The 26910-nt window shown below is 49.8% G+C and overlaps 1 protein-coding gene across 2 annotated transcripts in view; it reads right to left on the reverse strand.

Annotated features, from left to right (window-relative positions):
* Positions 1 to 26910, reverse strand: part of LOC122377946 (multiple epidermal growth factor-like domains protein 6) — a 113956-nt gene that overhangs the window by 7864 nt on the left and 79182 nt on the right. Inside the window, exons 1-7 of one of the 2 annotated variants that reach the window (XM_043358578.1) lie at positions 12473 to 12944; positions 9008 to 9130; positions 6858 to 6945; positions 4001 to 4155; positions 2120 to 2239; positions 1084 to 1220; positions 282 to 402 (exon numbers count right to left, since the gene is read on the reverse strand). In XM_043358578.1, coding sequence (XP_043214513.1) covers positions 282 to 402; positions 1084 to 1220; positions 2120 to 2239; positions 4001 to 4155; positions 6858 to 6945; positions 9008 to 9130; positions 12473 to 12560 — 832 coding nt within the window. In that variant the 5' untranslated portion in view covers positions 12561 to 12944. Of the gene's footprint in view, positions 1 to 281; positions 403 to 1083; positions 1221 to 2119; positions 2240 to 4000; positions 4156 to 6857; positions 6946 to 9007; positions 9131 to 12472; positions 12945 to 26910 lie in introns of those variants that run through there. The other variant, XM_043358577.1, reaches the window with a different exon arrangement.

Below are 26910 nucleotides of genomic sequence, written 5' to 3' on the forward strand. Positions count from 1 at the left end.
GGAGAAGGATTTCAGTATCCTGAGGATAGAAGCACGGAACGGTGACCCAAACAATCGTCCTGTTTACTTTTTACCTACCTCCTATTTTCACCCTGATAGTTGTCCGTCCTAGCAACCTCACTCTGACGGCACAGTTTCGTCCTGTTTTACTCAATGCTCATGCCTGGCACCAGTATCCTGTCCAAATAACTCAGCGGTGTCCGTCCTGTCAAACTCACCCCGACAGCACTAACTCCCCTTCATACTCACCCTGACAGCGGTATCCGTCCTGTCAAACTCACCCTGACAGCGCTGTCCGTCCAGCAGCAGGTAGCCGACCCTGCAGGAGCACCGGTAGCTGCCCGGGATGTTGTCACACTGGTGCTGACATCTATGGGCGCCCCCGGAACACTCATCTTCGTCCTGCCGCCGCCCGAAACAGATTTATGACGTCACTGGATGTTTATGCAAGTCTGAGATAGAAAAGAATGTGGTATGAAATAACGAGGATGAAAAGCTTTAAAGCACTTGTGTTTTACCTGCGTTGACAGATGAATGTTTCCTCGAATAAATAGGCCGTGGGTCAGGTTGATAGTACCCTCATACATTCCTCAGTTAGCGCGGATATAACTCTGGCGGCCCACAGGTGGAAGGGATCTATGGGGACTGGTGACATGGTGTCGCAGTTAGCGTCACACTGGCGGCGTGGGCCGGGCTGTTTGTCTTCCGAATCCCCCCGCCACCGAGCTATGGCACATCCTTCGCCGCACAAGCGCCGTGCCAAAAGGCAACACTACTGAATTCCCGTCCACTGGAAATTTTACATTTCCCACCGGTTCTGCCAAGAATCTCCGGATGCTGATCGTGAGTCATATGCAGCACAAAAATAGACAATATTATTAAAAGAAAGCACTTGACATGGAGTTACTTCTCAATGAATGAATGAATGACTATCCCTAGTCATATGATTGAGCACCTGTCTTTCACAGAGCTGAATTGACCACCGCTAACCTTTGACCCGTATTGACCCTTTAAGGTTTTCTATGACTTCAGCTAACCTCCACCGGTCTCCCAGAACTTCTTCTGACCCCGAGTCCAACTGACCTGGCAGCTGCGCTGGTCGTCTCCCAGCCGATATCCCGGGTGACACGAGCACTGCACACCCGACTCCGACGCCGTGCACATGTGCTCACAGCCTCCGTTGCCATCGAGGCACTTGTCCACGAGCACTGTGTACACACCTGGCGAACAGGGTGACCGGCCGGTCAGTCACTCCCCTCGGCAGGAGGCGGCGGGGTCAACACAGACGTGACGTCATTGGATCGCAGCCGGGCCGGCCGCCAGCCGGGGGGGGGGGGAGCGGGGCGGGGGAGGTCGCGGTGACGGTCGGGGTCACGGCTGCATCACGCCACGTCATGGGAGTGTCGTGGGTGTGTCACGGTCAATTACGGAGCAGACTGGTGAGTCGACATCAGAGGGAAGGCTGTTGGCAAAGAAGAGGCACTGAACGTGTGGAAGTTCACGACGGGATAGGTCAAGATTAGAGGCACATGTGGTCTGGTATTTTTTTTTTTTTTTGAATGATAAAATAAATAGAGGACGGGAACAGATGAATGAGCAATGGTTAACTCGGCGACACACGTGACCAAAGTGAACATTTTACTGTTGCAATACCATAACCTAACATGAATAATATTCATTCTGTATGATCCTTTGCCTAAGCACGTTTTTCATCGGTAAGGATATATTTGTAGTAGTAACTAAAGGCACCTATGACTCCTTTTTGTTTGTTTTTGTTTTGTTGGGTTAGGCCCTTTCGGTCCAATTAGACCATTTCAGAGCCGGGAGGATGATAGGATATAGTGGGAGACATTGGTCTGGGCAGGCACCCTAGTGAGTCGCCGGAGCTGAGCCCGTCCAGAGGACAGGCCACCCAGCCCCAAGGCACTCACTGCACCCGGCTACGGGGTGCGCTCCCTCGGGAGCAGCGGTGCCGCTCCAAGGGAGCAGCCCGCATGAGATAAAGTTGCCTGTCCAGCCCGGAGGGGGTAGCGGCATGGAGGAGAAGGATTTCAGTATCCTGAGGATGGAAGCACGGAACGGTGACTCCTTTTTCCCCTCGGCCCGTTGAAGTACGTACTGTGGCAGGTCCGGTCGTCTCCGCTGAGACGGTGGTGCGGCCGGCAGTGGCACACATACGACCCCGGTGTGTTGGTACACAGCTGGCTGCAAGGTGACAGCTCACTGCACTCATCAATGTCTGTGGAATACGGCACAGTGGGACCGCCAGAAAATCGAAACAGCGAGAGGGGACGGGCGTTGACGGGGCATTTAATCACTAACAAAGAATAGGCAGGCAAAGGAATGACATAACATTCTTATTAGCGACACAGAAAATCCACAAGCACACAAACAGACAAGCATTACGTCTCGCGGTGGCGCGATTCACTTCGTGTGCGGCCAGTATTGATACATGTGTCATCACCAGGGATGCGGAGCCGTGGAAATTTCAGACGGCTCCGGCTCCGGCTCCGGCTCCGGCGAAAAAAATTGGCTCCGGCTCCGGCTCCGGCTCCGGGTGAAATGTTATGGCGGCTCCGGCTCCGGCTCCGGCTCCGAGTAAAATGGTCCGGCTCCGGCGCCTCCGGCTCCGGGGGCTCCGGCTCCGACTCAGTACATCCCCTATATGCAATCAACTAAATACGGGTGGAAGAAAAATTGGATTGGTTATACGCGTTACTCTTTGCCATGACCGGCTCATGACCGCGTCCCCGCGCAAACGCACCTCGGAGAGAACTGGCAGAACAAAGGACTAGGAAGCGATGGCATTGGAAACGCAGTCGCCGCGAATCGGAGTTCACTGAACCATCGTAAGCTGACACCCGTCTCGGCAGAGACGGTGCTGGGAGTCGCAGTCCACTGCACTGGCTATAAAACAATGGCCGTCACCTGATGACCGGTCCTCATGTTCTGGGGATGCAGTAGACGTGGGGGGGGGGGAGGAGCAGACAAGAAGTTGATTGCGTACTGTGGGATACTCGGGATATTCGGCTTTTTCATTCACTTGATGGCCCATGACGTAAGTACATACCATATGTTTCACTGCCTTGTACTGTCAAACCGAACTAGGTCAATTATTTTTTTCCTCTTCAAAAAATAAAAAGGAGCCGGAGTCACCCCCTTTTTTGGCGGCTCCGGCTCCGGCTCCGGCTCCGATCTATATTGTTTCACGGCTCCGGCTCCGGCTCCGGCTCCGGGCAAAATATGCCGGCTCCGGCGGCTCCGGCTCCGACTCCGGCTCCGGCTCCGCATCCCTGGTCATCACCCATCGATGACAGCATCACAGACATTCTATCCCTCGCATGACATCACGACATCGACAATACATCGAGCATGGACCGGATGCATTCCGTCCGTCCCCTGCGACCGCAACTAAAGGCTGGTTTACCTCCCCCCCCCCCACCGGTTCAGCACACAAACCACGATAAATCAGCCCAGAGTGACCGCCCAGGAGGCTGACCGGCCCTGTCCGGCGTCCATCCGGGCGGGATGGGCCGTCAGAGGGATGCAAATGCAGCCGTGCAGTTTACAGCCTGTATATCACGGTCGGCCGCTCCACCAAATGGCCGTGATATGTCCGGGAGAGGGCAGTATGGGCTGGGTGTTGTTATACAGCCTCAGATTTGGACTAATGAACCGATCAATTTGCATCAAAATAGGGTTGCCATCAGCTGTCATGACTTTTATTATGTCGTGCTACAACTCAATCTTCTAATAATGGTTGTTTAGAGGCGATTTAATTGACGTCTTTGTGAAGTTGATTCATATGAGCGGCCCTCAAATATGGCACAGCCAACCATTATCGTAATAACTCCACTGAGATGTGGACGTGGTAACGCCTTCAGCGAAAGGATTCATGACAGGACTGTAATAGCATCATAAGTAGCACCTCACTCCCAGCACGGTCTGCAGTCTATTCCTCAGACAGGGTCGGTGTTACGGCCCGCCGAGGGATCCTCACCTTCACAAGAAGCTCCGTCGGCGCCCAGTCGGTAGCCGCCGTGACACGAGCAGCTGACCCGACCTGACCTCAGGTCACACACGTGCTGACAGCCACCGTTGTTCCGGGTGCACGCGTTGAGCTCGCACGACCGGCCGTCAGCGCCCAGGGAGAAGCTGTGTGAAGGTCACAGGTTATTGGCGTTATAGTGGGGAAGAGAATGTCCGACAGGTCAGTGGTCATTTCCGGGTCTACATTGATATCCGCCCATGTCACAGTGACCCCGAGTGGGAGGGAATATGTCCCTGTTGCGGTCAAAGGTCAATAGGTCACCGTCGACTTGCTGAGACTACAGAGCTGTGAGGTTGTGCAACACCATCACCAACGTGAGACAGCATTTCATGGACGGAACCGGCTGAAATTATCATTCAGTCTGTGTAATGAATGTATCAGACCTTGCAGTTCGCATACTGGCAGGCAAGTGATTCATTTATTGCGCCAGCTCTGTCAGAGATGTTTTTGCACCCCCATAAACCGTGGTATGAGATACAGGTGTACCTCCTTTGCATCAAATATTTCGCTTAGAAATAGTGATGTTCGTCGTTTCGGCCACAGCAATCACGATAGCGGCTCAGAACTCAATAAATGCGAGCTTCGTTCCCTATCTCCACTCACCACAACGTCGCTACGGAAAGGAAGTCGGCTTAGCTTGGATATCATTAGGTACCGGTTAAGTATGTTTCTAGCCCACAAACAATGCTACGAAATCTGCATTTTATGGCAAGACTGAAATTCCTCATCGTCGTTATGAAAGTATGATAATAATACATATGCCTAGGGATCTGATAAAAGAAAACGATTGATATATGAAAAGGAGATAATGTTATCATGATGAGTGGAATGTGGAATGTGGAATGGAATTAAAGTTATCTATATTACTATTTGAGGAGGGCGTAGTTTCTGTCTATTACGAAGGTCGCGACATGGTGCTACGTAGCGCGGGTTACAGATCACACCGTTGCACCTACCGCGCTGAAATTTGCGCAAGTTATAGAACAAGGATGGACAACGTGCCTTTGAGCGGTCTCGGCTCGATCGGATCGATAGCGAGCGCTGGCGCGTGCCCAAAAAGTGCAAATTCGCGTCATAGACTTTACATGTATAAATCGGCTGGCAAAAACGGGCGAAAATGGCTAAATTTGCCCGACACGGGTCCGTTCCCCGTGCAATATCTCGGTAGCCGTGCGCCCGATCGGCACGGGGAAAACAGCATCGTGTAGAGAATCGAACGGGCAATCGAATAGTGTGCGGTGCAGGGGTGGCACGCGCCACGTGCAAGTGTGAGGGCAATTTCATTTCAAAAAGTGCCATTTTAAACGGATTTTGGAATTTATATTAATTTCAGGTGATCGTCAGACGGAATGAGTTGAAACAGCGCCTATTAGCAATAAAAATGTACCGTCTCTCATGGAAAAATTGTGAAAAGCTAATTGATCAAAAACAATGTGGAAAAAATCGCTGAATTAAAATGGTATTTGTCCATAATGTGCCACTAAAAAGATACACGGGATATGCTGCTTAACCTGATACGCTTGACAATTGAAAATGCTATCATTAGAAAGAGCATTCAATTCTCTCCAAGATCCAATCATCACGTTTGCATGACAAGCAACAGTGTTCTTTAAAATATAAATGTTTTAAACCTCTGCAAAACGATTTTTAGCGAAAATTATCTACGCCTTTCATTTGTCTTAAAACTACGCACCTCAATTATAAAGCACATTTGACAGATTCTGAAGTGGAAAGCATGCTTATCAGACACGGGCACCTCGATGCGGTGGATATTTTTTCCACAAACCAAAACGTTTAGCCGTCAAAAAGCAATCGACCGAAATGGATAGATAACCCAACCGACACAAGAACAACCGAACACCCGCCGATCGAAAATATCCCTTTTCGCGTTGCGGAGCACGCGGGTCACCCTAGTATTAGCCGTTTTCACGACGGCCATCTGGTACACATTTGGTGCACATCTGGTACAGATTAGGTGCAGATTTGGTCAAATCAGGTTCAGTGTGTCTCTTAGCAGCTATCAGCTAGGGTTGCACTATTTGCTTATATGCCTGCTTTGTCATATTATCAGAGAGCATCATCGATTAAAACACTGAAATAAATTCCTAAAATGAAGATACTTGCTGTAAAAGAAATTGGGTGCAGATTTGGTCAAATCAGGTGCATTTGCCGGATAGCCCATCGTGAAACCGGCTAATATAACCAAATCAGAATTACATCCTCCTGAGATAAACTTCGGTTATTTGGACGACGCCAGTTCGCAAAGCGCGCCCCGGCATGGGGCCGATTGGCGACTGCTCGCTGTCAATATTTACCTCTGTCGCGGCTGATAGCACATCGCATTATAGTGGGCCAGGCCAGCGGGAGCGGTGTTTGATCAGTGCAGGATGCAGGTGGGCCATGTCTTACACGAGATGACAGTGGCAGCGCGCCTGTCTGTCCCGGAATGACAGTTATAGAACGTCTATCTATAAAACATCGAATGACAGAGCGCCCATCCGCTGTGTCTTGGCGCCTGACCGCTATCCCTTTTCTTACTCGGGATGATAAAGGTAGAAATTCAATATTACCTGCTATACCAGTGGCTGAAAGCCCATCTAGCCCTGTATTATGACAATGACAGTCGCGGTGTCTTACCCTGTATTATGACAGTAACAGCCGCGGTGTCTGACCCGGGATGACAGTGGCAGCACGCCCATGTGACCCTGTATTATGACAGTGACAGCCGCGTTATCTTACCCTGTATCATGACAGTGACAGCCGCGGTGTCTTACCCGGGATGACAGTGACAGCCGTGTTGTCTTACCCGGGATGACAGTGACAGCGCGCCCGGCCGTCGAGCTCCTCACAGGTGTGGCTGCAGCCGCCATTGTTGTTTGTACATGGGCCGACGGCTGGAATGTTGACACGTCATAAGGTCAGCAAACAGGCTAACTCATGTAAAATTAAATATAGCACCCGGACATTGAATGATTTCAGCATCACAGCAACGAATAATCACGGAAAATCTAGGGCTCCACAGACAACAAAAATCGACAATTGCCGCTACCATGTATGTGGGTCTGTGGACATTCTTCGCTATCTGCGATAGGTGCCTATACATAAGGATCTTAGCAAGCAATTGACGTTTATAATGAGGTGCGTTCAGTAAAGGGTGTTTAAAGTCCGTTTAAAGTCAAGTCCGTTTAAAGCGTAGTTAAGCCTCAGAAGATATCGTAATTATCTTGAATATTCCCACATGTTGTATAAAACGTTGTAAGCTGGTGTAAAAATAACGTTTTATACATTAAATACGTCTCAGCTGAACAACAACATTTACAACTATTCCCAAATGTGTCTATGTTTATTTATTTTTAGTGGTGGATCAGGTACTCTGTCATAGCTAAGTGAAAAATCTGATTTGTGATTTGAGTGAAAGATCTGATAAAATATTTATTTATCTATTTATTAACCGAACAAAATACTGCAAGCACCCAACAACTCCTGAAGTAGCTTATTGCGGTATCTCTCCATACCTTGCAATAAAACTACAGACAATGCAGCTGTGTTGGGACGATGCTTGTTTATGATACTGCCCTGTCAGATACGTGATATGACAATAAACAGGCGCCCTATGGACACGTGTATTTCGTCTGTCGGGGCCTCAGGGAGGCGTTATCTCCCATCCAAGAGCCGGCGTCGGTATTTGAACACGCTGCGGATGACTTTATCAAACAGTCGACAGCTGGAGCAGCCTTGGAGAGCCGGGAGTCTTCGGGACTGAGCTGCGAGTTGCGACCATCGACGCCGGTAAACCATAGCATGGGGCTGAGAGCTGACACCATAAATGACCGCGCGCAACAGTATCTCTGAGAGACCACCGTCCACGGTCGAAGTCTGACTTCGCTGCGCTCCTCATAGTGCACCCGCCCCCCTCCCCTCCCAGTCCCTAGCTCAGAATGAGAGGCATAGGATCACGGGGCGTGACTTGCGAGCTGACTCCGACACTATGTCAGCGGGCAAACGATCCAATGAAGCGGCAATGGCCACCATTAGCAGTTGGCCTGTTGGCAGTCGGCGGCCGGCGGCTTGCTGTCGCTGTTGGACGCCGCCCCAATCGTGGCCCGCGGCGCCCCAATCGTGGCCCGCGGCACCCCAATCATGACCCGCAGAGCGCCAATCAGGAGTGTCGGCGCCACCCCAGTTTGACAGACAGAGGGTGGACGCACTGTGTACGTTCGGCCCTCCGTTTGGGGGGATGGACTGTCTTGAACGGCTCACCACGCCCCGACAGCACATACTCTGCCGAGGAGCAGTTCGTTAGGCCCATTCAGATGCTCGGGGTGTGGAACCGGCCAACCGGAGTGTGACGCCATGCCAGAGACGCTTGTTTGGTGAGGATCAACAGACCAGAGTGGTTTAGAGCGGTTTCAATGGTTGGTGTGACTGGACCGACTGGGCTTTCTGTCGGATGTAGGGAGTGTATTTGGAACAACAACACACGTGTATCATCAAGTCCGCTCTCTGGACAAAGGCGTGGCGCTGACGGTTCGTAGCTGTTTTATTTCACCTTTGGTCTGTCATTGATATGACAGACGTCTGGTCGAATGCAATGACCTGTGTCAGGGAGTCAAACTAGATTTTTCACTTAGCTATGACAGAGTACCTGATCCACCACTAAAACTATGAGAGATTCGTGTCTGAAGCTTTTGGTGTGTCGCTAACCTCTGCACACCCCTCAGCCCTGACCACTAACAAACATATGGTTTATTCTGACCCCTGACAGAGCTTCCAGTCGGTTGCGTTGCCTCGCTAACTAGTGTAATGCATTATGGTAATCACTAGACCTCGACTCCGGTCGGCCTTGCTGATCTACATATGATGACGGGTGCGCCGGTCGCCCGACCTACCCTGTGAGGTGCGTCCGTTCCCTGACCTACCCTCGGGCAGATCTGCTGGTCGACCTCGCTGACCTACCTTGACAGGTGAGTCGGTCGCCTCCGAGTCTCATCCCCTCCGGACAGAGACAGAGGAAGGATCCGCGGGTGTTGACGCATGTGTGCGAGCAGCCGCCGTTGTCCGTGCCGCATTCGTCCCAATCTGACAACAGACAGACGCTCTGTAAATTGGACACCTTTCGTCAGTTATTACGGGTTATCAGCACACACAATTGAAAACACGCAGGCAGTAAGAAAATGCCTTTCAATGACATCACTCAAACTGATGCATTCCAATGTCATAAGCATGTCTCCAAATGAATCATTGCAATGACGTTAAAGGGACCCTCCCACCTTAACATTAGATTTGAGTTGAGATAGCCAAAATGGGGTCCCTGGCTCACAATTACCGGTTTCGGCACTCACAACATCGAGAAATGCCTTAAATCGGAAATATTGAATTTCAAAATTGCAGCATTTTGATTCAGAGGGGCTAATGCTTAGGAATACCCCTCTGAATGTGTGACGTCAGCGCAGATATCTAACGATTTTTAAATGTTTGACTAAAACGTTTTGTAGCACGCGGTGGTATATGCTATTTGCGCGCAACATCTGCCGCAAACGCCGCACTTCTAAAATAAAGTCGCTAGAAACAGCGGAGATCCCAAAAAGTAAACAAATGTAAAAGTCTAATATCTTGAAAACCGGTGAATATTTTTCGGTGAAATTTGGTAGATATTCGTTTTCGCTCTTTCTGAACCGAGCGACATCACTTTCATGCCAATTCATTAACTTTTTTGAAGGTGGGAGGGTCCCTTTAAGAATGCTGATTTTTTGTTGATTTATTGACGCATTACTGAAGCTAAGATAATTTTTATTAGGTAGTTGACATTCTGTGATAAGGAGATAAAGTCAAAAACCTTATTTTAATCGCTTATTCTTTGCTTGGCATTCCAGTAAGGGTTCCTCTCCTTCTTTGCGAGACAAATACGGAATGCAGATTTTAGTTTTTCGTCATGTCAGTTAGGTATATCATCGGTGCTGCAGACTGGTATAGGGCTAGAAACACAAACGAATGAGTAACGTAAGACCGCTGATTGTCTGGCATCCTCAGGTGACCTCATGCCTGAAAACTACCACATCAATCAACGGCACACAGTTGCAGCACTGCTAAGCCCGCATTATTTCCCGATAAATTGGTCAGCCCAAGCATATCCAGTTGGGTCGTAAGAACTATCTACAACCGTCATAATCCCCTTCTTCCGGCGATGTTTTGTTTCAAGGGTCACCTCGAAAGACGTGGAAGGACGGCTTTGAGTTCGGTCAGAGAAGGGTGACGTCACGTCATCGCATGCTGCCTTCTCGAGGTTCTCGGCGTGTATCCAACTGCCGAAGAACTGGGGCACCGAGTGCCGGTGCTGGAGAACATAATTTTGTCTCTGAATGAGAAGCATAAGAAGCCGTGCGCCACCCGGACAGCCCTAAACAGACCACAGATCACCGGTAACGACCATAGAATCGTTTGTGGAATGCTATTCGTTATTATCTAGATTTTTAGAGAGAATACATACGATACCGAACGAGAGAAGACGTGTGTGAAGATGTGTGTCGTGTTTTTATGGATTGGCGTGGCGCATCAGTTGCATTGGCTCCATATTTCGCTTATTTTCTAAATTCAAGAGAAAAACTCGAGCCTTCATGGTTGCATGTGGTTTTATCACTGCAGCAGGAACAGTATTCAGCAGTGATTAACAATTCAAGTAGATTGCTTGATGCGCGATTCTAAAAAATAACTGCGCGCTGTTTCGTGTAAAACGTATGAGTTAATCCGCATTGACTTTAATGATTGATGGGCAGCCTGCATACGGGCGACGAATTCTTCCCAACAATGAACTTTTTCCTCATTACGATCACGCTCAACTTATCACGATTGTTGCCTAGACTCGGAAGTCTGGCTTTCATGACTGAGAAAATCGTACAACTCCGTTTACCGATGCCCACGTGCCCTTTGGAATGTGCAGATCCGCAGTGACCGATCAGTTTTGAAGACCTATTCGATCCATCATTTGGCTGACCGGCGACCGTGGCGTGTGGCAGCGGACCGTCACTGCGGGCTGGCCGTGACATGTGACACGTGGCAGCAGCTGACTGTCAGTGACAGTTGCAGCTGACTCTCGAGTTCTCGGTGGCAGCGATAGCCGACTGTCGGTGGCAGTGGTACTGGTGGCTGACTACGACATATGACAGTGGCAGCTGACTGTCGGTGGCAGCGACAGCCGACTGTCGGTGGCAGTGGTGGCTGACTACGACATATGACAGTGGCAGCTGACTGTTAGTGGCAGCAGCAGCTGGCCATGACATGTGAGATGTGACAGTGTTAGCAAGAGCTGACAGCTGACTGTCAATGACAGTGGCAGCAGCAGCTGACCGTGTTTGTGACAGTGGTAGGGGCAATCACCAGCGGCAGCAGTAGCCGCTGTTATCTGTGTTGTTTTCTTCTAAGATAATTCACTTCGCGACGCACATCGCACAATCAGATCAGAGATGCAGATGTATTGCACTGAAATGGTTATCATGGAATGCATCAAAATTACTGGAATATTTAATGATAATAATACGCTGACGACCAAGACGATCCACTACAATTCAGCGATTTTAGTAAATTTCTTATTTCCCTTTTCTAGACGCTTTGTGTACAAACTGAGAAACCATTATAACGATTCGCAAAACCAATCATCATCGGAACTATGTAGTTGCCGTACCGTCTTCACCACGTCTGTTCTATTTTATTGCCGGGCAAAATCCCGCACTTCCGCCATGGGCTGGGGCCGGGGCAGCTGGCCACTCGCCAAAGTGGCCCACCGGCCGCAGTTTTGACGGCGGGTCGTGAATAAACATCCATAGTACGGAAACCGCGTGTCACATATCAATAAACTTCGGCTCCAGGTGAGCTACAGCTCTCATTAGCCGCTGCGAACACAAATAAACTCGACCTAATCACCATCCCTGAAATTCCTATACCTACTGCCGACGCCGGTACAAGTCAATGGTTCAAAGAAATTCGTTTAGGTTAAAAGCATCATGTTTTTGACAATACTCCTGGAAGGGCTCGAAGGATATGGTTTAAAATTACGATTATTACCGTGATGATGTTGTGGGCCCAAAGAAGAATAGATCGCGAGTTATATAGCAAAGCTGAAACTGAGCAAACGTTTCTTTGACCCATGCAACTGCTCTACTAGGTAATGGATGGATCAATGCTTATTGCTTAGATCAGGTCTAATGACCACCTCTAACTACATGGGGTCACATAATGCCGCACAAACGTTGTCGTGGCCATCGCTCAAGAAATAATCCGATTTATTCCCTGAAAATGACTTGAGCCGATCGGCATGTGCGCACATGACTCAAAGAGGTACCGACCCGGACCTCAGGATAGAAATTGAGCTTCACATCGGTACCGAACTCTGTCACAATGAACCAGCGCACGGGAAGCGGGACTCACCCGGTGTCCTCAGGCTAGTAGAGCCAGGTACGGTGCCGAGACTGATCAGCAGGGCTGCCGGCAGCAGCGTCGGCATCCCGCACCTCATGACGCCGTTCGTCTATCTCCGACTCTAACCGAGCCACCGTGCAGTCTCGATTCCCGTCTGTCTCCGTCTGAGCCTCTGCTAATCGTCACTGTCACTTCTCGGTCACCCCAACACGTGTTACAGTTGTCGCGTGTCAGTCTCGACCGGGGACCGCACGAGACGCTGCATGTGCCGACTGACCGCCGCCGGCCACCGCGGCAGACTGGCCGGCTGTGGGGGTCGCCAGGCGGCCAACCCGCTTTTCTAGCGACGATCCGCTGCCGTTCGGGGCGGGGGAGGTCCGCTGTGGGAGGGGGTCACTCCACCCTGACCTGACAGGGGGCGGACTGGCCGGGACAGCGGCGGCGCCGGCAGCAATGTCGCCTATTAGCAGCGCTGTCCGCCAGTGATGTATCGCAGGCGACCTCAGAGGCGGCGCTCGCCGAAGTCGGGGGACCGGGGCAGCCCCCAAGCTCTGGCGAGAGTGGCTGCGGCTCTGCCCAGTTCCCCGATTTGGCTCACATCAGGGCACCACGTCAGCGGATAGAATCTCCGTGAGGGTCCTGGTGTAACCGCTGACCCCGTCACGTGGCAGATCCAGAACGGGGCGTCACAACTGGACCCGCGCACATGGCTCCCAGACGACGGGACGGTCCCGGCCCCCGGGTCCGTGGAACGCTAATGCCTGGTATTGGTGACGTGATAGGATTTTTATCACATCACCTTTGAGAGGCTAAAAAAGTCTAGCATATGCATTAAGCATAGCTCGAAATAGTGGTCTTCATTACCATGAACAATGAACACGGCGCCTAAATGTTCACAACTTATGTGTACATTTTCAATAACCAATTTTACATGTTATAATACTTTTTTTTGGAGATACAATCCAATTTCAAATCTTTTAATACGGGTTAGTGACCTGGTAGACTTACAAAATGCTTCTATCAGGCTATTGCATAATTATTCGAACAAAGCAAGCTAGTACTAGTTGTCAACTCAAAGCTGACAACCATTTTAAGCCTTAGTATAAAGTGAGGAAGGAATGTGCATTCAATAGTATTCGGCAATCCGACTTTTTCAGGAGTAACCGCAATCTTTGCATAAAATAGCATAAATCTCTATTTGGGATTTATTCAGAGAACCTTTACTGTGAAGATAATGATGGACATTTTTTCTATTGAAGACCGCACATGATGATGTGTGAAAGATAGATAACAGTGCCGACAGGATTGGTAAATTGATAAAATACCGATAACCACGGGCAGGGCACATAAGCTGTCTTTATTTGGAGTCACTAATTGAAGATCTTTGGCTATATTTTAGAGTTACTGATTCAAAGCACACACGATAAATTATGCCAACTTAGAGTATCAGCCTCGCTTTAGTGGGAAACCCTGCGAGTTTCCGCAACGGAACGAAGCCGAGCCCTGCTTAGCTAGCTCAGCGCGTCTGTATGCACTTACAACCACTAAGAACCTACTTCAGAAATTATGACGTCATAACATAAATCACTGAAAAATAGGAATCTCATCAACACGCTCTCGTTCAATACACCGAGGTGATCATGAGCTACGCGAGGTCTTGAATAAGTGACCATGGCGTGCGCGGCTCTGGGGAGGGTGTATTGATGAGCCTGTTGGGGGATGTCGGCACCTCGCGCCGTCCCGGTACATACCAGCAGCCGCGTGAGCTGCGTGCTCAAATAGCTGGGCGGCCGCTGGGTGCCGCGGCAGGTCACAGGTCAATGCTGACCTCAGCGTGGTCAGGAATACAGCGACAAGGAAATCTAGGCGTTCCAGACAGACTAGGTGACCCGCCTGACCTCACCTGTTAGCGACACATGGTCTGAGAGTCGCACCCACTCGACAGTGAAGTGCAGTTTGCGTAGATCCAGCGGACTGTTTTGACACATGCCCGTTCTTTCTGACATGTTAATGGCCTTGTATCACCTTTGTGCACCTGCTGTGGCTCTTTGGGCAGACTAGACGGGATCAGTGGGACCTCTGGGAGATGGGAACAAAAGGCGAATGGTCTGCACTGAGCCGCTCTCTTTCAGAGGACAAGTAGTTCACCTGTGCCTTCTACCTTCACCAGCAGTGGCGGTCGCAGGGGGGGGGGGCATCAGGGCCATGCCCCCCCCCCAAAGGCAAATCAGGGGGGCCATCATATCATTTGCCCCCCCCCCCCAAACAACCGATGGGCCCCCATGGGCGTATGGGGCCCTGGCCCGTATCCGACTGTCACGAGGCTCGAGAAACCCACGCCAGCTATTAAAGGGACCCTCCCACCTTCAAAAAAGTTAATGAATTGGCATGAAAGTGATGTCGCTCGGTTCAGAAAGAGCAAAAACGAATATCTACCAAATTTCATCGAAAAATATTCACCGGTTTTCAAGATATTAGACTTTTACTTTTGTTTACTTTTTGGGATCTCCGCTGTTCCTAGCGACTTTATTTGAAAGTGCGGCATTTGTTGCGCGCAAAGCAGCATATACCACCGCGTGCTACAAAACGTTTTAGTCAAACATTTAACGGACGTTCGAAAGCCTGATGACGTCATCAGATTCCCGTAATGGTTAAGAGATAGGGACCACGCTGGTCCCACCCTGCAAGTAAAGGGAAGAAATTTCTTGAACACCATAAAGCTGCGGGGGTTGCGACCAGGATAAATGGTGGTTTCTGAGCCTGGCCGCAAACTTGGCTATCTCAACTCAAAACTAATGTTAAGGTGGGAGGGTCCCTTTAACAGCTCCCATACCGGTCTTTGAGGGTCCTACACTCACCTCTGAGGGCCCTTCAGTGGCGGTCAAGCGCCCACATTGACCGCTGAGGACCCACGTTGACCTCTGAGGGCCCTCCACTGGCCTTTAAAGGGACCCTCCCAAGTCCCACCTTAACATTAGTTTTGAGTTGAGATAGCCAAAATTGCGGCCAGGCTCAGAAACCACCATTTATCCTGGTCGCAACCCCCGCAGCTTTATGGTGTTCAAGAAATTTCTTTCCTTTACTTGCAGGGTGGGACCAGCGTGGTCCCTATCTCTTAACCATTACGGGAATCTGATGACGTCATCAGGCTTTCGAACGTCCGTTAAATGGTAGCACGCGGTGGAATATGCTGCTTTGCGCGCAACAAATGCCGCACTTTCAAATAAAGTCGCTAGGAACAGCGGAGATCCCAAAAAGTAAACAAAAGTAAAAGTCTAATATCTTGAAAACCAGTGAATATTTTTCGATGAAATTTGGTATACTCGTATATTCGTTTTTGCTCTTTCTGAACCGAGCGACATCACTTTCATGCCAATTCATTAACTTTTTTGAAGGTGGGAGGGTCCCGTTAAGGGCCCCTAAACCGGTCTCAGGGACCCAACCGGCGGCTGAGGGCCTCACACAGGCTCTGGTGGCCTCATTTCTGTCTAAAGACTAGCCTTTAATTGCCTCTGAGGGCCCCGCACCACAGTGATGCAAATGGGGTTCACGAGTGGCCATAAATACCAAAAAGTCAAGTTTACCAAACCGAGTAAATCGCTATATGGCTAATCAAAGAAATGTTTGGCGCATCTGAAATCACATAGTTTTCATATTTTTGTCAAAACCGGCCTCGTGTATGATTGTCAGAAGTCGTGACATTTTCTATGTGGTAAAATGACTGTCAGATACTCGCAACTTCAAACGCCGCTAGCGTGCGTTCATTTCATACAAATGACAAAAATTGTACATGGCAATGCTCCCTGAAGCCTGCTGCTTCTCATGCCGGGTCACAAAAAGCCGCATCTTTTTTGGTTTGGCGGTGATCTAATTATTTGTCATCATGTTGCAATCGCAGTTTTTTACTAAGAAATATTTCCTTTCGTTTCACCTACAGCAGTTTACACATTGTGTGCCCGTTAGTGCATCATACCATATCATTCCCTAACCATTTCTGAGTCACAAGGTGAAAAAATTAAGGCGCTAGCACAGGGCAGACCGGCGCTATTGAAGTTTTTGTCCGGCGCGGTCGGGTGTCGCGGTCGGGGCGGATTGCTTTCACCGCGGATCGCAATTTCGACAGACGTTTAACTTTGAACTGCTATAAGTAGGTCAAATATTGACCTCAAGTCAAAAGTAATATGCTCACTCGCGAGATCTTGTCAAGAGCAATCCGTTGGTTTTTGTCGCGAGGCGCTAGGATACTTTGTTTAGGAACAGCAGAGGGATGCACCGACGAACCCCCGCTGAGGCCGTCCGCCCGCGGCGCGGCCGCCCGGGCTGCCCACCGCGCCGCGGCACCCGACCGCAACGGACGAAAACTTTAGTAGCGCCGGTCAGCCCTGTGCTACTGCCTTCATTCTTTCACAGTGCGGCTCAGAAATGATTAGGGAATGCTATGGTATGGTGCACTAACGGGCACACACTGTGTAAACTGCTCTAGGTTAAACGAAAGCAAATATTTCTCAGTAAAAAACTGCGATTGGAACATGATGACAAATAGTTAGATCAACGCCAAACCAAAAAAGATACGGCTTTTTGTGACCCTGCATTAGAAGCAGCAGACCTTGGGGATTATTGCCATGTATAATTTTTGTCATTTGTATGAAATGGATGCACGCTAGCGGCGTTTGAAGTTGCGAGTATCTGGCAGTGATTTTACGACATAGAAAATGTCACGACTTCTGACAATCATACACGAGGCCGGTTTTGACAAAAACATGAAAATCATGTTTTTTCAGACACCCCAAACAATTGCCTGACTGGCCATATTACGATTTATTCGATTAGGTGAACTTGAAATTTGGGCCTTTTCGGTATTTATGGCCACTCGTGAACCCCATTTGCATCACTGTGCGCACTGGATTCTGAAGACCCGATGTCGGCCACTAAGAGCCCGGATCGACCTCTGAGGGCCCCTCTTGGTCTTTGAGGGCCCTCCGCTGGTCTCAAGGGCCCAACGCCGGCCTATGCCGGTCTTTTAGGGCCCCACACTGACCTCTAAGGGCCCCATGCTAGCCTATAAGGACTCACATTAGCCTCTGAGGCCCCCGCACTGGATTCTGAAGACCCAATGCCGCCTCCAAGGGCCCGCATCGGCCTCTGAGGGCCCATCTTGGCCTTTGAGGGCCCTCCGCTGGCCTTTGGGGTCCAACGCCGGCCCATGTCGGTCTTTTAGGGCCCCACACTGACCTCTGAGGGCCCCATGCTGGCCTGTAAGGACATACAGGGTGTCCCAGAATTACCCAGACACTTATTTTCTGGCTAAAAGTACGACTGCGCTCGCTTCTAATGATATACAAGCATCATACTTTTATAAGATATCCCTTAGCTATCGAGATTGGGGACTGTGTGCTTTTGGTGGCCGGTAACGACACGAATCAATTATTATCCAGAGTCAAGTAAGAGTAGTCCTTTTCCGTTTTCAGCTTAAGCCACTAATAGGCAACCATGGTGAATCAACTCCCGTTCTCAACTTTGTAAACGGACTTTCGGCATGGTTTTTGCTGGAGAGCTTCAGCAGCTCATCTGCAAGCAGTTAGGATTGAGCAAAGCGCAACTATATCAGCTAACGAAGCCAGAGAGAGCAAAAGATAAACCTGATTGACAAGCTTGGGCTCGGCCAAAAAGGGCCAAGCACCAGTTGTCAAACAAGTGGTTGCTTGGCATAGACAACAAACGTCACCGATCTAGCTAAGAACTAGCTAAACAATAGATCAGGATTATCTACAAAACATTAGTCTACTTTGCACCACTATCTTCGACAAAATTTTGGAATTTGGGGTCCTTCGCCAGAAAAATATGCGAAAACTACGGGAAAAGCAGCGCAAATCACTACAATTCATCCCAAAAAACATAACATTTTCAACAAAACAGTATATTGAAGCATACTTTGTGGTCTAACGAAGGTATTGTGTCATTTGAACCGCCCGAAAAAGGCGTGTGTGAACGTCAGATGGCTACAACACCCCAACAGCACAGACGGCCAGGCACCCGTCGGAAATCAAATTGTGAGACATTTTGAGCCACCGTGCACTCATTGGGCTTGATATGATGGCCCAGAGACAACCGTTAGCACAGAGTACTACTGCGGTAATATTCTACCAGTGCGAAAACTGGATGCCGTGAACCAAATGGCAATGAACGGGTTTGTTTTGGAAACAAAGTCTGTTGGAAGCCAAAGGTTGCGCAATGTTCAGACATGGAGCTTCTCCACTCCAGATGTAAAAAACGCAGCAAAAGTGGCGTAGGCAGAAATTTTTGTTTTGGGGGATAATACCTTATGGCCTGGGAACACTTTGATGTCAAGTTTATCTTATATGATCGTATTATCCTCCGGCAAGAGGTCAAAGAAAACAGGCCTACACCCAGTTTCGCGAGACCCGTAAAACAACTGAGACCAGCAATGGCTGGCATTTTCCATCATTGTCGGCTGATTTTGTAACAAGCGTATCTATTGCATGTGCTATTTCACAGCCAGCTTAGTTGACTATAAAGGACGGTAAACAGAAAAAAGCGCAATCATGTTTGCCTTATTTTATACGCTAATGAACAATGTCCGGGTAATTATGGGACACCCTGTACATTAGCCTCTATGGGCTCCGCACTGAATTCTGAAGACCTGATACCGGCCTCTAAGGGCCCGCACCGGCCTCTGAGGGCCCATCTTGGCCTTTGAGGGCCCTCTGCTGGCCTCTGGGGTCCAACGCCGGCCCATGCCAGTCTTTCCGGGCCCCATTCTGACCTCTGAGGGCCCCATGCTGGGCTGTAAGGGCGCACATTAGCCTCTGAGGGCCCCGCACTGGATTCTGAACACCCGATGCCGGCCTCTTAGGGCCCGCATCACCTTTGAGGGCCCATCTTTGGCCTTTGAGGCTGGCCTCTGGGGTCCAACGCCGACCCATGCCGGTCTTTAAGGGCCCCACGGCGGCCACGCTAACCTCTGAGGGCCCCATGCTGGCCTGTAAGGACCCACATTAGCATCTGAGTGCCCAAGTCGGTCTCTGATGGTCTCAAACTGCCCTTTGCAGGCCCTGTACTGGTCTCTGAGGGCCCTAAACTGGCCTCTATATGTCCCCAACTGGCCTATGAGGTCTCTACACCGGCCACTGATGGCCGTATTATGTTCTATGGGGGCCCAAGACTTACCTTTGGGCGTCACGCATTTGCCTCTGAGGGCCCACATCAGCCTCTGGGGCCCCATCTGGGGCCTTTGAGGCCCTTCGCTGACCATTGGGTCCAACGCCGGCCTCTGGGGGTCTGACACTGTACTCTAAGGGCCACATTGCAGCCTCTATGCGATAGGTATCGCCGAAGCGTTATCCATGGGCCTATTAGTGTAGGAGCCACGGGTGCAGTGGGTGAAGTTGCACCAACAATAATTCTCCAGTGGGTGCAGACAATGTATTCTCTACCCAGTACCCACAATAATCTGGAATAAAACCCATTTTCTCATCAACACTACTTTCGATGCAGCACGACAAATTCAGGATATTTTGCCCACTACTATCCATCTTTCGATGCATTTGCTGCTGTGATGGTCTTCAAAACTTAGGTACATGTGTGCTCAAGTGAAAAATACATAAGAAACGGAACACATGTGATTGAACACATACCGATGACCCACTGTCAAAAGTTTTAGCACGATATCTTCAAAATGGCTAAGTTAGCCGGTTTTACTTTTTGCGGTAGTCAATTCACAGTTGCGTGAATTATTGACATTACCAATGCTTCCAAATGAACTTACCTTTTCGACACAGTACACTCTCAAAGCTGGCAATGAGCCTCCGCTCGGGTGCCGCTTCCTACCCCCCCCCCCCCTCGCTTCACCGGTCATGGCTGGATTTCTGCACTCATGCACTACGCCCGTGGGCCCCTTTGAGCTAGCACCGGGCCCCCGGGTCAGTGCAGGGGCCCCTTTGGCAAGTTGGCCCCCCCCCCCAAACGCCAAGTCTGCGACCGCCCCTGTTCACCAGCCAACTGTTTCTGTCACAAGTCAAAGCACGACGGTGAACTAGGAACGTCAGAGGCTAAATCTGCCCATTGTAACACCACGAGCATCTTGAGATTTTTAGGGACATTTTAAATCCGACGTGACGTGTCAGGTGCGTTCGTCGCCGCGATTTTATAGGACTTAATCCAGTTGGCAACTGCCGAGAACACCCATGAACCTGTCACCAGGGGGCGTCTGCGCTGTCTTTCCGGACTGGCGTGCGCCCATGGAGGTCCAGACGGTTAGATGCTGGCCAACGACGACTGACGAGAATGTTCATGTGCTCACGGCACACCCGTCGGCGAAGCGGTCTGTCCAGCTGAATGATATCCTGGATGAAACGATAGTTGATGGGATGTGTCTCAGTCAGGGTCAGAGAAACAAGAGAACAAGCATGGTGGCATTATAACCGCGTGGATATTGGGTTCCATTTTGGAAACAATTAATTCGAATTGAACGTTTTTTTTTTGGAGCTGATCAACAGACAACAACACTGCACACATTATAATATAGCATTGTTCCTGATGAGATGATAACCTCAATAAGAAATGGTCTGAATCCGACGAATCCATGCCACTCCAGACGGCCGGACGAGTCGTTCTTCGGCAGTGACCGGGAGGTTCGTCCGTCGGCAATGCAGTGACCGGTCAAACGGGAGAGACCGGCCGGAGGTCCTCCAGTAACGGTGACCATCCCGCAGTGACCGACCGGCTCAATCCTCAGCAGTGACCGGACGGTTCATCCCCAGTCAGCAGTGACCGGTCTTCCCTCGGCAGTCACTGCTCAGTCGGCATTGACCGGCCAAACGGCGGTGACTATTCACTGTTCACTGTTCAGACGCCACACTGGCCGGACGGTTCGTCGCTCGGCAGCGACCGGAAAGGTCGTCCCTCCGCAGTGACTGTTCAGACTGGCAGTGACGGGCGGAGACGCCGCGTCATTGCCGGTGGTCGTTTGTCATCCACCTCAGTCTGGGAGCAGCGCGTCAGACACAGAGGAGCTAATGGACAGATAATGAGACCGATGGCTCATGTAAATCCACCGGCGGATAGTGTTATTAATGGTCCATGGCATCTGACCACTGCAGTGAATAACATATGACATGATTGCATTATTAGTTTAATTGAATAAAATCGGTGAAGCACGCCCATGCTTTGATAACATTATTTTGTTTACTTGAAGCTCGTTGACTTAAGGTACTTTACGTTCAAGGTCGCCAATCAGGATCATTTAACCGAAAAATATTGTATGCAGAGTTTCGTCTCCAGTGAACCGCAATACCTCATCGATGGCCATTCCGTTTGCCTTGTTTCTTTTTTTACTATAGATGCCCTATTTGCAAGCCACGGCTTTAATTACCCTCATCATACTAACATATCAAACATCTAATGAACAGTGAACGCATCAGATCATCGGAATTCCAAAAGGGTGACGCTTTTGAACCTGGCTCTGCCCATCCCGTATTCATTGAATGGGGCAGCTCTGCGCCTGTTGTATTCAGTTTCACAGTGAGTATTATTGACATGCGGTAGGTGCGGTGATGGGCTGTGAATGACTTCCTTCAAGCTGCAGTGTTTGGTTTCACCGTGCACATTTTAGTGTGAGCTCAGCGAGGTGCGTCGTCCAGCCACAGCTCAAGTCTGCTCGTGGAGCCGGATTTGGGCAGTGCATTGTGAACGGGAATGATTACAGGATCGGCTGACGCGCTGCCAATTACCGTCATCAGTTGAGTAATTTGAGCCGCGGCACTGAGGATACGTCACCGCACTGTCAGATACCTAGCCGCCGCCCAGCTGTGATTCCCGGGCCGATATACAGAGCGGGGGGTCGGGTGTCACCTCGGAGTCTGCGGGGGAGGAGGGGGGGGGGGGTACCTACTCGGAAAAGGCCGCCATCCCCGGGACTGCTGTTATAAGAAGGCGCAAAAATGTCAATTAAATGAAGAGTTAGGTCGACGAAACATCACAACTACGTCCAAAGGCAATGCTGAGAAACTGCTCATCGGAATGCTAACCATTATATTCTACTTATACATACACTTAAACACAAGCAAAGCAAATATATCAAATTAGTTATCTTGGGAAGAGATAACAATTAAACCCGCGGATGACTGGGGTATTTTCCATAATGCCGTTGACTGGGGGAACCCTCCCCCTTCCTGTCTCCGAAACTACTAGGCCAATTGTACTTTGAATTCAATCGGCCCAAAGTTCATACTTTGAGTCGTGTAGCTAAAGGTATCTGCTACGCCTTATGCACTATCGCTCTTATAAATATTGCAAAAAAGTTGTATTACTTTAGAAATATGCCGAAGAAACATGTTCAATAAAAAATGTCCTGAGAGGGACGTTGTTCAATGGACAATAAAGTACGAAAACAATCAACTCATTTTGTCCATGACAGCTCTAAAAAGCCAACTTATATGAAGCAGTGTCCTGCAGTGTCCTACATTCTCCTTGATAACGTAATCCAAAATTTTACATCCTTTTTAGCGTATGTACTATAAATGTTATTATTTGTTGAATAAACGTAGAGTTAAAGATACTTAAAAATATTTGGTTAAATAAAATTACGAAAATTTAATGTAAATATGTTTAATTACATTATTGTATTAGTGTGTTTGGTTGATGCGTTATTTCTAGCGCATCACAGACGAATCCATTTGTTTCTTCGCGTGGGTAGTTTGACGGGTTTCTGGGTGCACTTGTGCGTTATTTCGGCAATTTTATCTTTCATTCTGCCTTTATTTTAGGGAAATGGGATATTCCAGACCTAATTTCAAATGTTGTAATGAAAACTGTCCGTATAGCGGTGTGCAGTACACAGCTAAAGAGGAAGATCGCCGCTCAGCACACTAAGCAAGATATGAAGAATAGGGAGATACGAGTATGATCGAGTTTGCGCAGAAGGTGAATTGTAATTGAAATATTGATCAAGTAACGTCCAGCAAAATATTTATTTTTAATTTTTCTTACATGTTAAATGATTATATTAACTCTAAACCTTGAAAGGTGGCAACTGGCAACATTTGTACATCTTCGGCATATGCAATATGATTGTTACTTGTTGAACAGAGTAGTCAAATCAACCTGATTTCTTCTAAATGTTTTCTGCCTGAGTGGCTGATACCTTCTGAAGCCTGAAGGTGCTGGAATGCTGATTGGAAATTCTAGGGCCACTGGAGATTTCTGGTGCTCTCGGGAGGTGCTGGAATGTACCCTGAGAGAGCCTCCCAGCACCTTATTGATATTTACGTTTTTTCTAAACCCCAGTACAAAGAGCAAGAAGCAAGAAGAAGACATTCACAGGGGGCATAGGCAAGACACTGTATCTTTTTTGTGAGTGCAACGAACTGAATATCAAAACGTTTAAAGCTGACTTTGAAAAAAAAAGATAGAAAACGGCAGAAGAAAGCTGTAACCAGACTTTTAACTGTGACGTAAAATCATTTTCTTCAGCAGAAATGATGTAAGGAACATCTGTGGCAATGTAGCTGATAAGAGTTTCTCGTACTATCTGTTATGTAGCAGATTCAGCATTTTCCCCAGCCCTGGCCATGGCCGCCACATGTTCATAATCACTAGTCATTGTGAAGTGTGCTCCTGACCCTGGGAGGCCATCCTCGCCCCCGGGCGAGCCTTTCTCCGGACCAGCAGCCCGTGGCGTGTGTGTGTGCTGCCAGCGCGCGTGCGCCTCGCTCCTCATGTGGGTCATGAACACATGCCCTCTGCGGGCCGCATATAAAGTGAGCGGCGGTCACGTCGAGAGGCAGTCTCGCTCCGCCGCCGCGCCGCCGTACACACCAACACGCACACCTAGCTGAGAGAGATGACGGGTCTGACTCTGCTGCTGCTGGCCGCCACCGCTGCCGCCGCCCCCCAGTATGGCGCGCCTCCCGCCATCGGGCCCTCGTTCAGCTCGCCGGCACCCTCGGCCGATTACGGAGCGCCCGCCTGTCAGCCGCAGACGCAGTACATCACCATCACGTCCACCAAGCTCGACTTCGAGACCAAGTTCAACTCTCGCAGGGTTCTGGAGCCGACCACGCTCTACCGGGAGCTGACCGACACCCAGTTCCAGCCGAGCACCGTCACCCAGACACAGGTGGTCACCAGCTACGGCGCTCCGGAGGTGCGCGCCAGCACCAAGGTTCTCTACGACACCAAGTACGTCACCAGTCAGGAGTACTTCACCGAGACGGCCTACGCCACGCGGACGGAGACGGTCACCTATTCGGAGACGGTGGTGGTGAGCAGCTACTACACGGAGACGGCGCGCGTGCCCAGCTACGTGACCCGCACCGAGTACCGCTCGCAGGTGGTGCCCGAGGTGCGCTACATCACCCAGACCCAGGTGCAGAGCCAGTACGTCACCGAGACCCGCCAGGAGCCGCGCTACGTCACCCAGACGGTCACCTCGGCCTACCCCGAGTACAAGTACGTCACGCAGACCGAGACGCAGAACCAGTACGTCACCGTCACCCGCACCCAGAACCAGAACCAGTACGTCACCGTGTGCCCCAAGCCAGCCTACCCCAGCTACGGCAAGTAGACCCGTCATCTCTCCAGCGCAGCATTCAGCTCTGATTAACAAAGGAACTGTGCAACGCGTGCCCGAGCACATGTGACCTGCTCGGTCACCAGCTCACTTTAACAATCAGCTGTTCATTATCTGTGATGCATTTATTGTACTATGTTTCTGTGTGTCCATGCATATAATTGTGTAGTCTAGAACGAGTAACGGGGACGGCTGGCCCGCGCCCCCTCTGGTCAATATCATGCTGTATCATTGTGTGGGAATTCGCGCCCTTTGCCATAAGTGACATTTTGTGTTTTATCATGCGTGTTGGCGTTGTGTACCTATGCCTGCGGACGATTATGTCATGTGATGAGTATTTATTGTCGATTTTGTCCAAGAAACCTTGTCTGCAATACAAATCAAGTATTGGACTAATTTTGTTAATCCAATCTACTTAGAGTGGCGGTCCGCGTGTGGCCAGAGACAGAGTGGCAACGGTCCGAGTGTGGCCAGAGACAGAGTCGCGGCGGTCCGAGTGTGGCTAGAGTGGCGCTCCGAATGTGGCTTATAGAGAGATGGCTTCTGTGCCTCACCCATCCCTCTAACTCGCCACTGCACGGGGTCGGTCAAGCAGCGGTATGACGGTGCTTATTTAGTTACATATTTTCGAAATATCATCCAAAATCAGGAAACAATTGGTTACCTTCAGGTCAGTTCAAAGGTTAAGGTCAGAGAGTCGCTAATGGCGAATATTCACTAGTTTGACATTCTTCGGCAATTTGGCTCATAAACCCTGGACTAGAAGCTCAAAGCCTGCAGAAATTTGTCCAGCTAGCAGGGACGTCACCGACGGGGGGGGGGGGGTCGCGGGGGTTGCAACCCCCCCCCCCACACACACACACACTCGTGAAAACCGGGGGGTCGACCCCCACTTTTGGCGATGATGAGTATCGTAGTTTTGTGTAACTTTCAATATGTACCACATTAAATCTTAATTTTAATAATAATAATATAAATTTTAATGTGTATCTTAAACTTTCGGATGAATGCGAATATTTGCCAAAAATTAGCAATGGTGTTGCTGTGAATATCCATTGGTTCCAGCGTCACACAGTATTTGAAAACCATAACGATAGAATAAAAATCATACGTTTATCTTGCACGCTGGTGACGTTTGAAAAAAATGGATGCTGAGCCTGGTTAAAACATTCCCTGGTGCGGCTATTGAACTATTTCTTCTGAGAGTAAAACCGCTTGAAGTGGCTGGCCCCTCCTTGCTGCAGCGCCCAATCAATCGTTAGACACGCTCTCGTTCCGGTTCTATAGGGCGATCACGCTTGCACGAACACTGCAGACCAGTGGCCAGTCTGACTCAGATCACTATCGTAAAACAGCGCGGCGTAACACTAAAAGTCCAGCTACGCATGCATGTGAACAACGGTTAGATCCTAGTTGGGTTGTTTGAACAAGACGCTCTCCGTCATTTATTTTCAGCCAGAGTAAGCGGTCAGTAGCAGTGACCAGTAATTTCCATTAGGTGGTCGGGTACCGATGCAAAGTCCTTCTGAGTAGATAAGAAGTAACTCTGCCAAGAAAAACACTCCGAGCTTCTGCTCAGCGAAGGCCGGCTAATCAAAGAGCACTCAGCTGCCGGACGTCGCCAGTCGACCGGGTATTTATGGCCCGACCACTGCGGCGATGACGGGTGTGAGCGGCGGCCGGTGCCGTGGCGAATTAGCCACGGTCCGCGCCTCCCCTGATGGAGGGAGATCGCCCCCCCCCCCCTGATGGAGATCGCCCCGCCCGCCGGCCGTGCAGTATACCTGCCACCGGAGCCGACACCGGCAGGCGCCGCTGCGGCGAACTGAGCTTCCGTGAGCAATGGACCACCCAGGGC

This window comes from Amphibalanus amphitrite, unplaced genomic scaffold (genome assembly GCF_019059575.1).
Source record: "Amphibalanus amphitrite isolate SeventyFive unplaced genomic scaffold, NRLGWU_Aamphi_draft 000053F_arrow, whole genome shotgun sequence".
Lineage (NCBI taxonomy): Eukaryota > Metazoa > Arthropoda > Thecostraca > Balanomorpha > Balanidae > Amphibalanus > Amphibalanus amphitrite.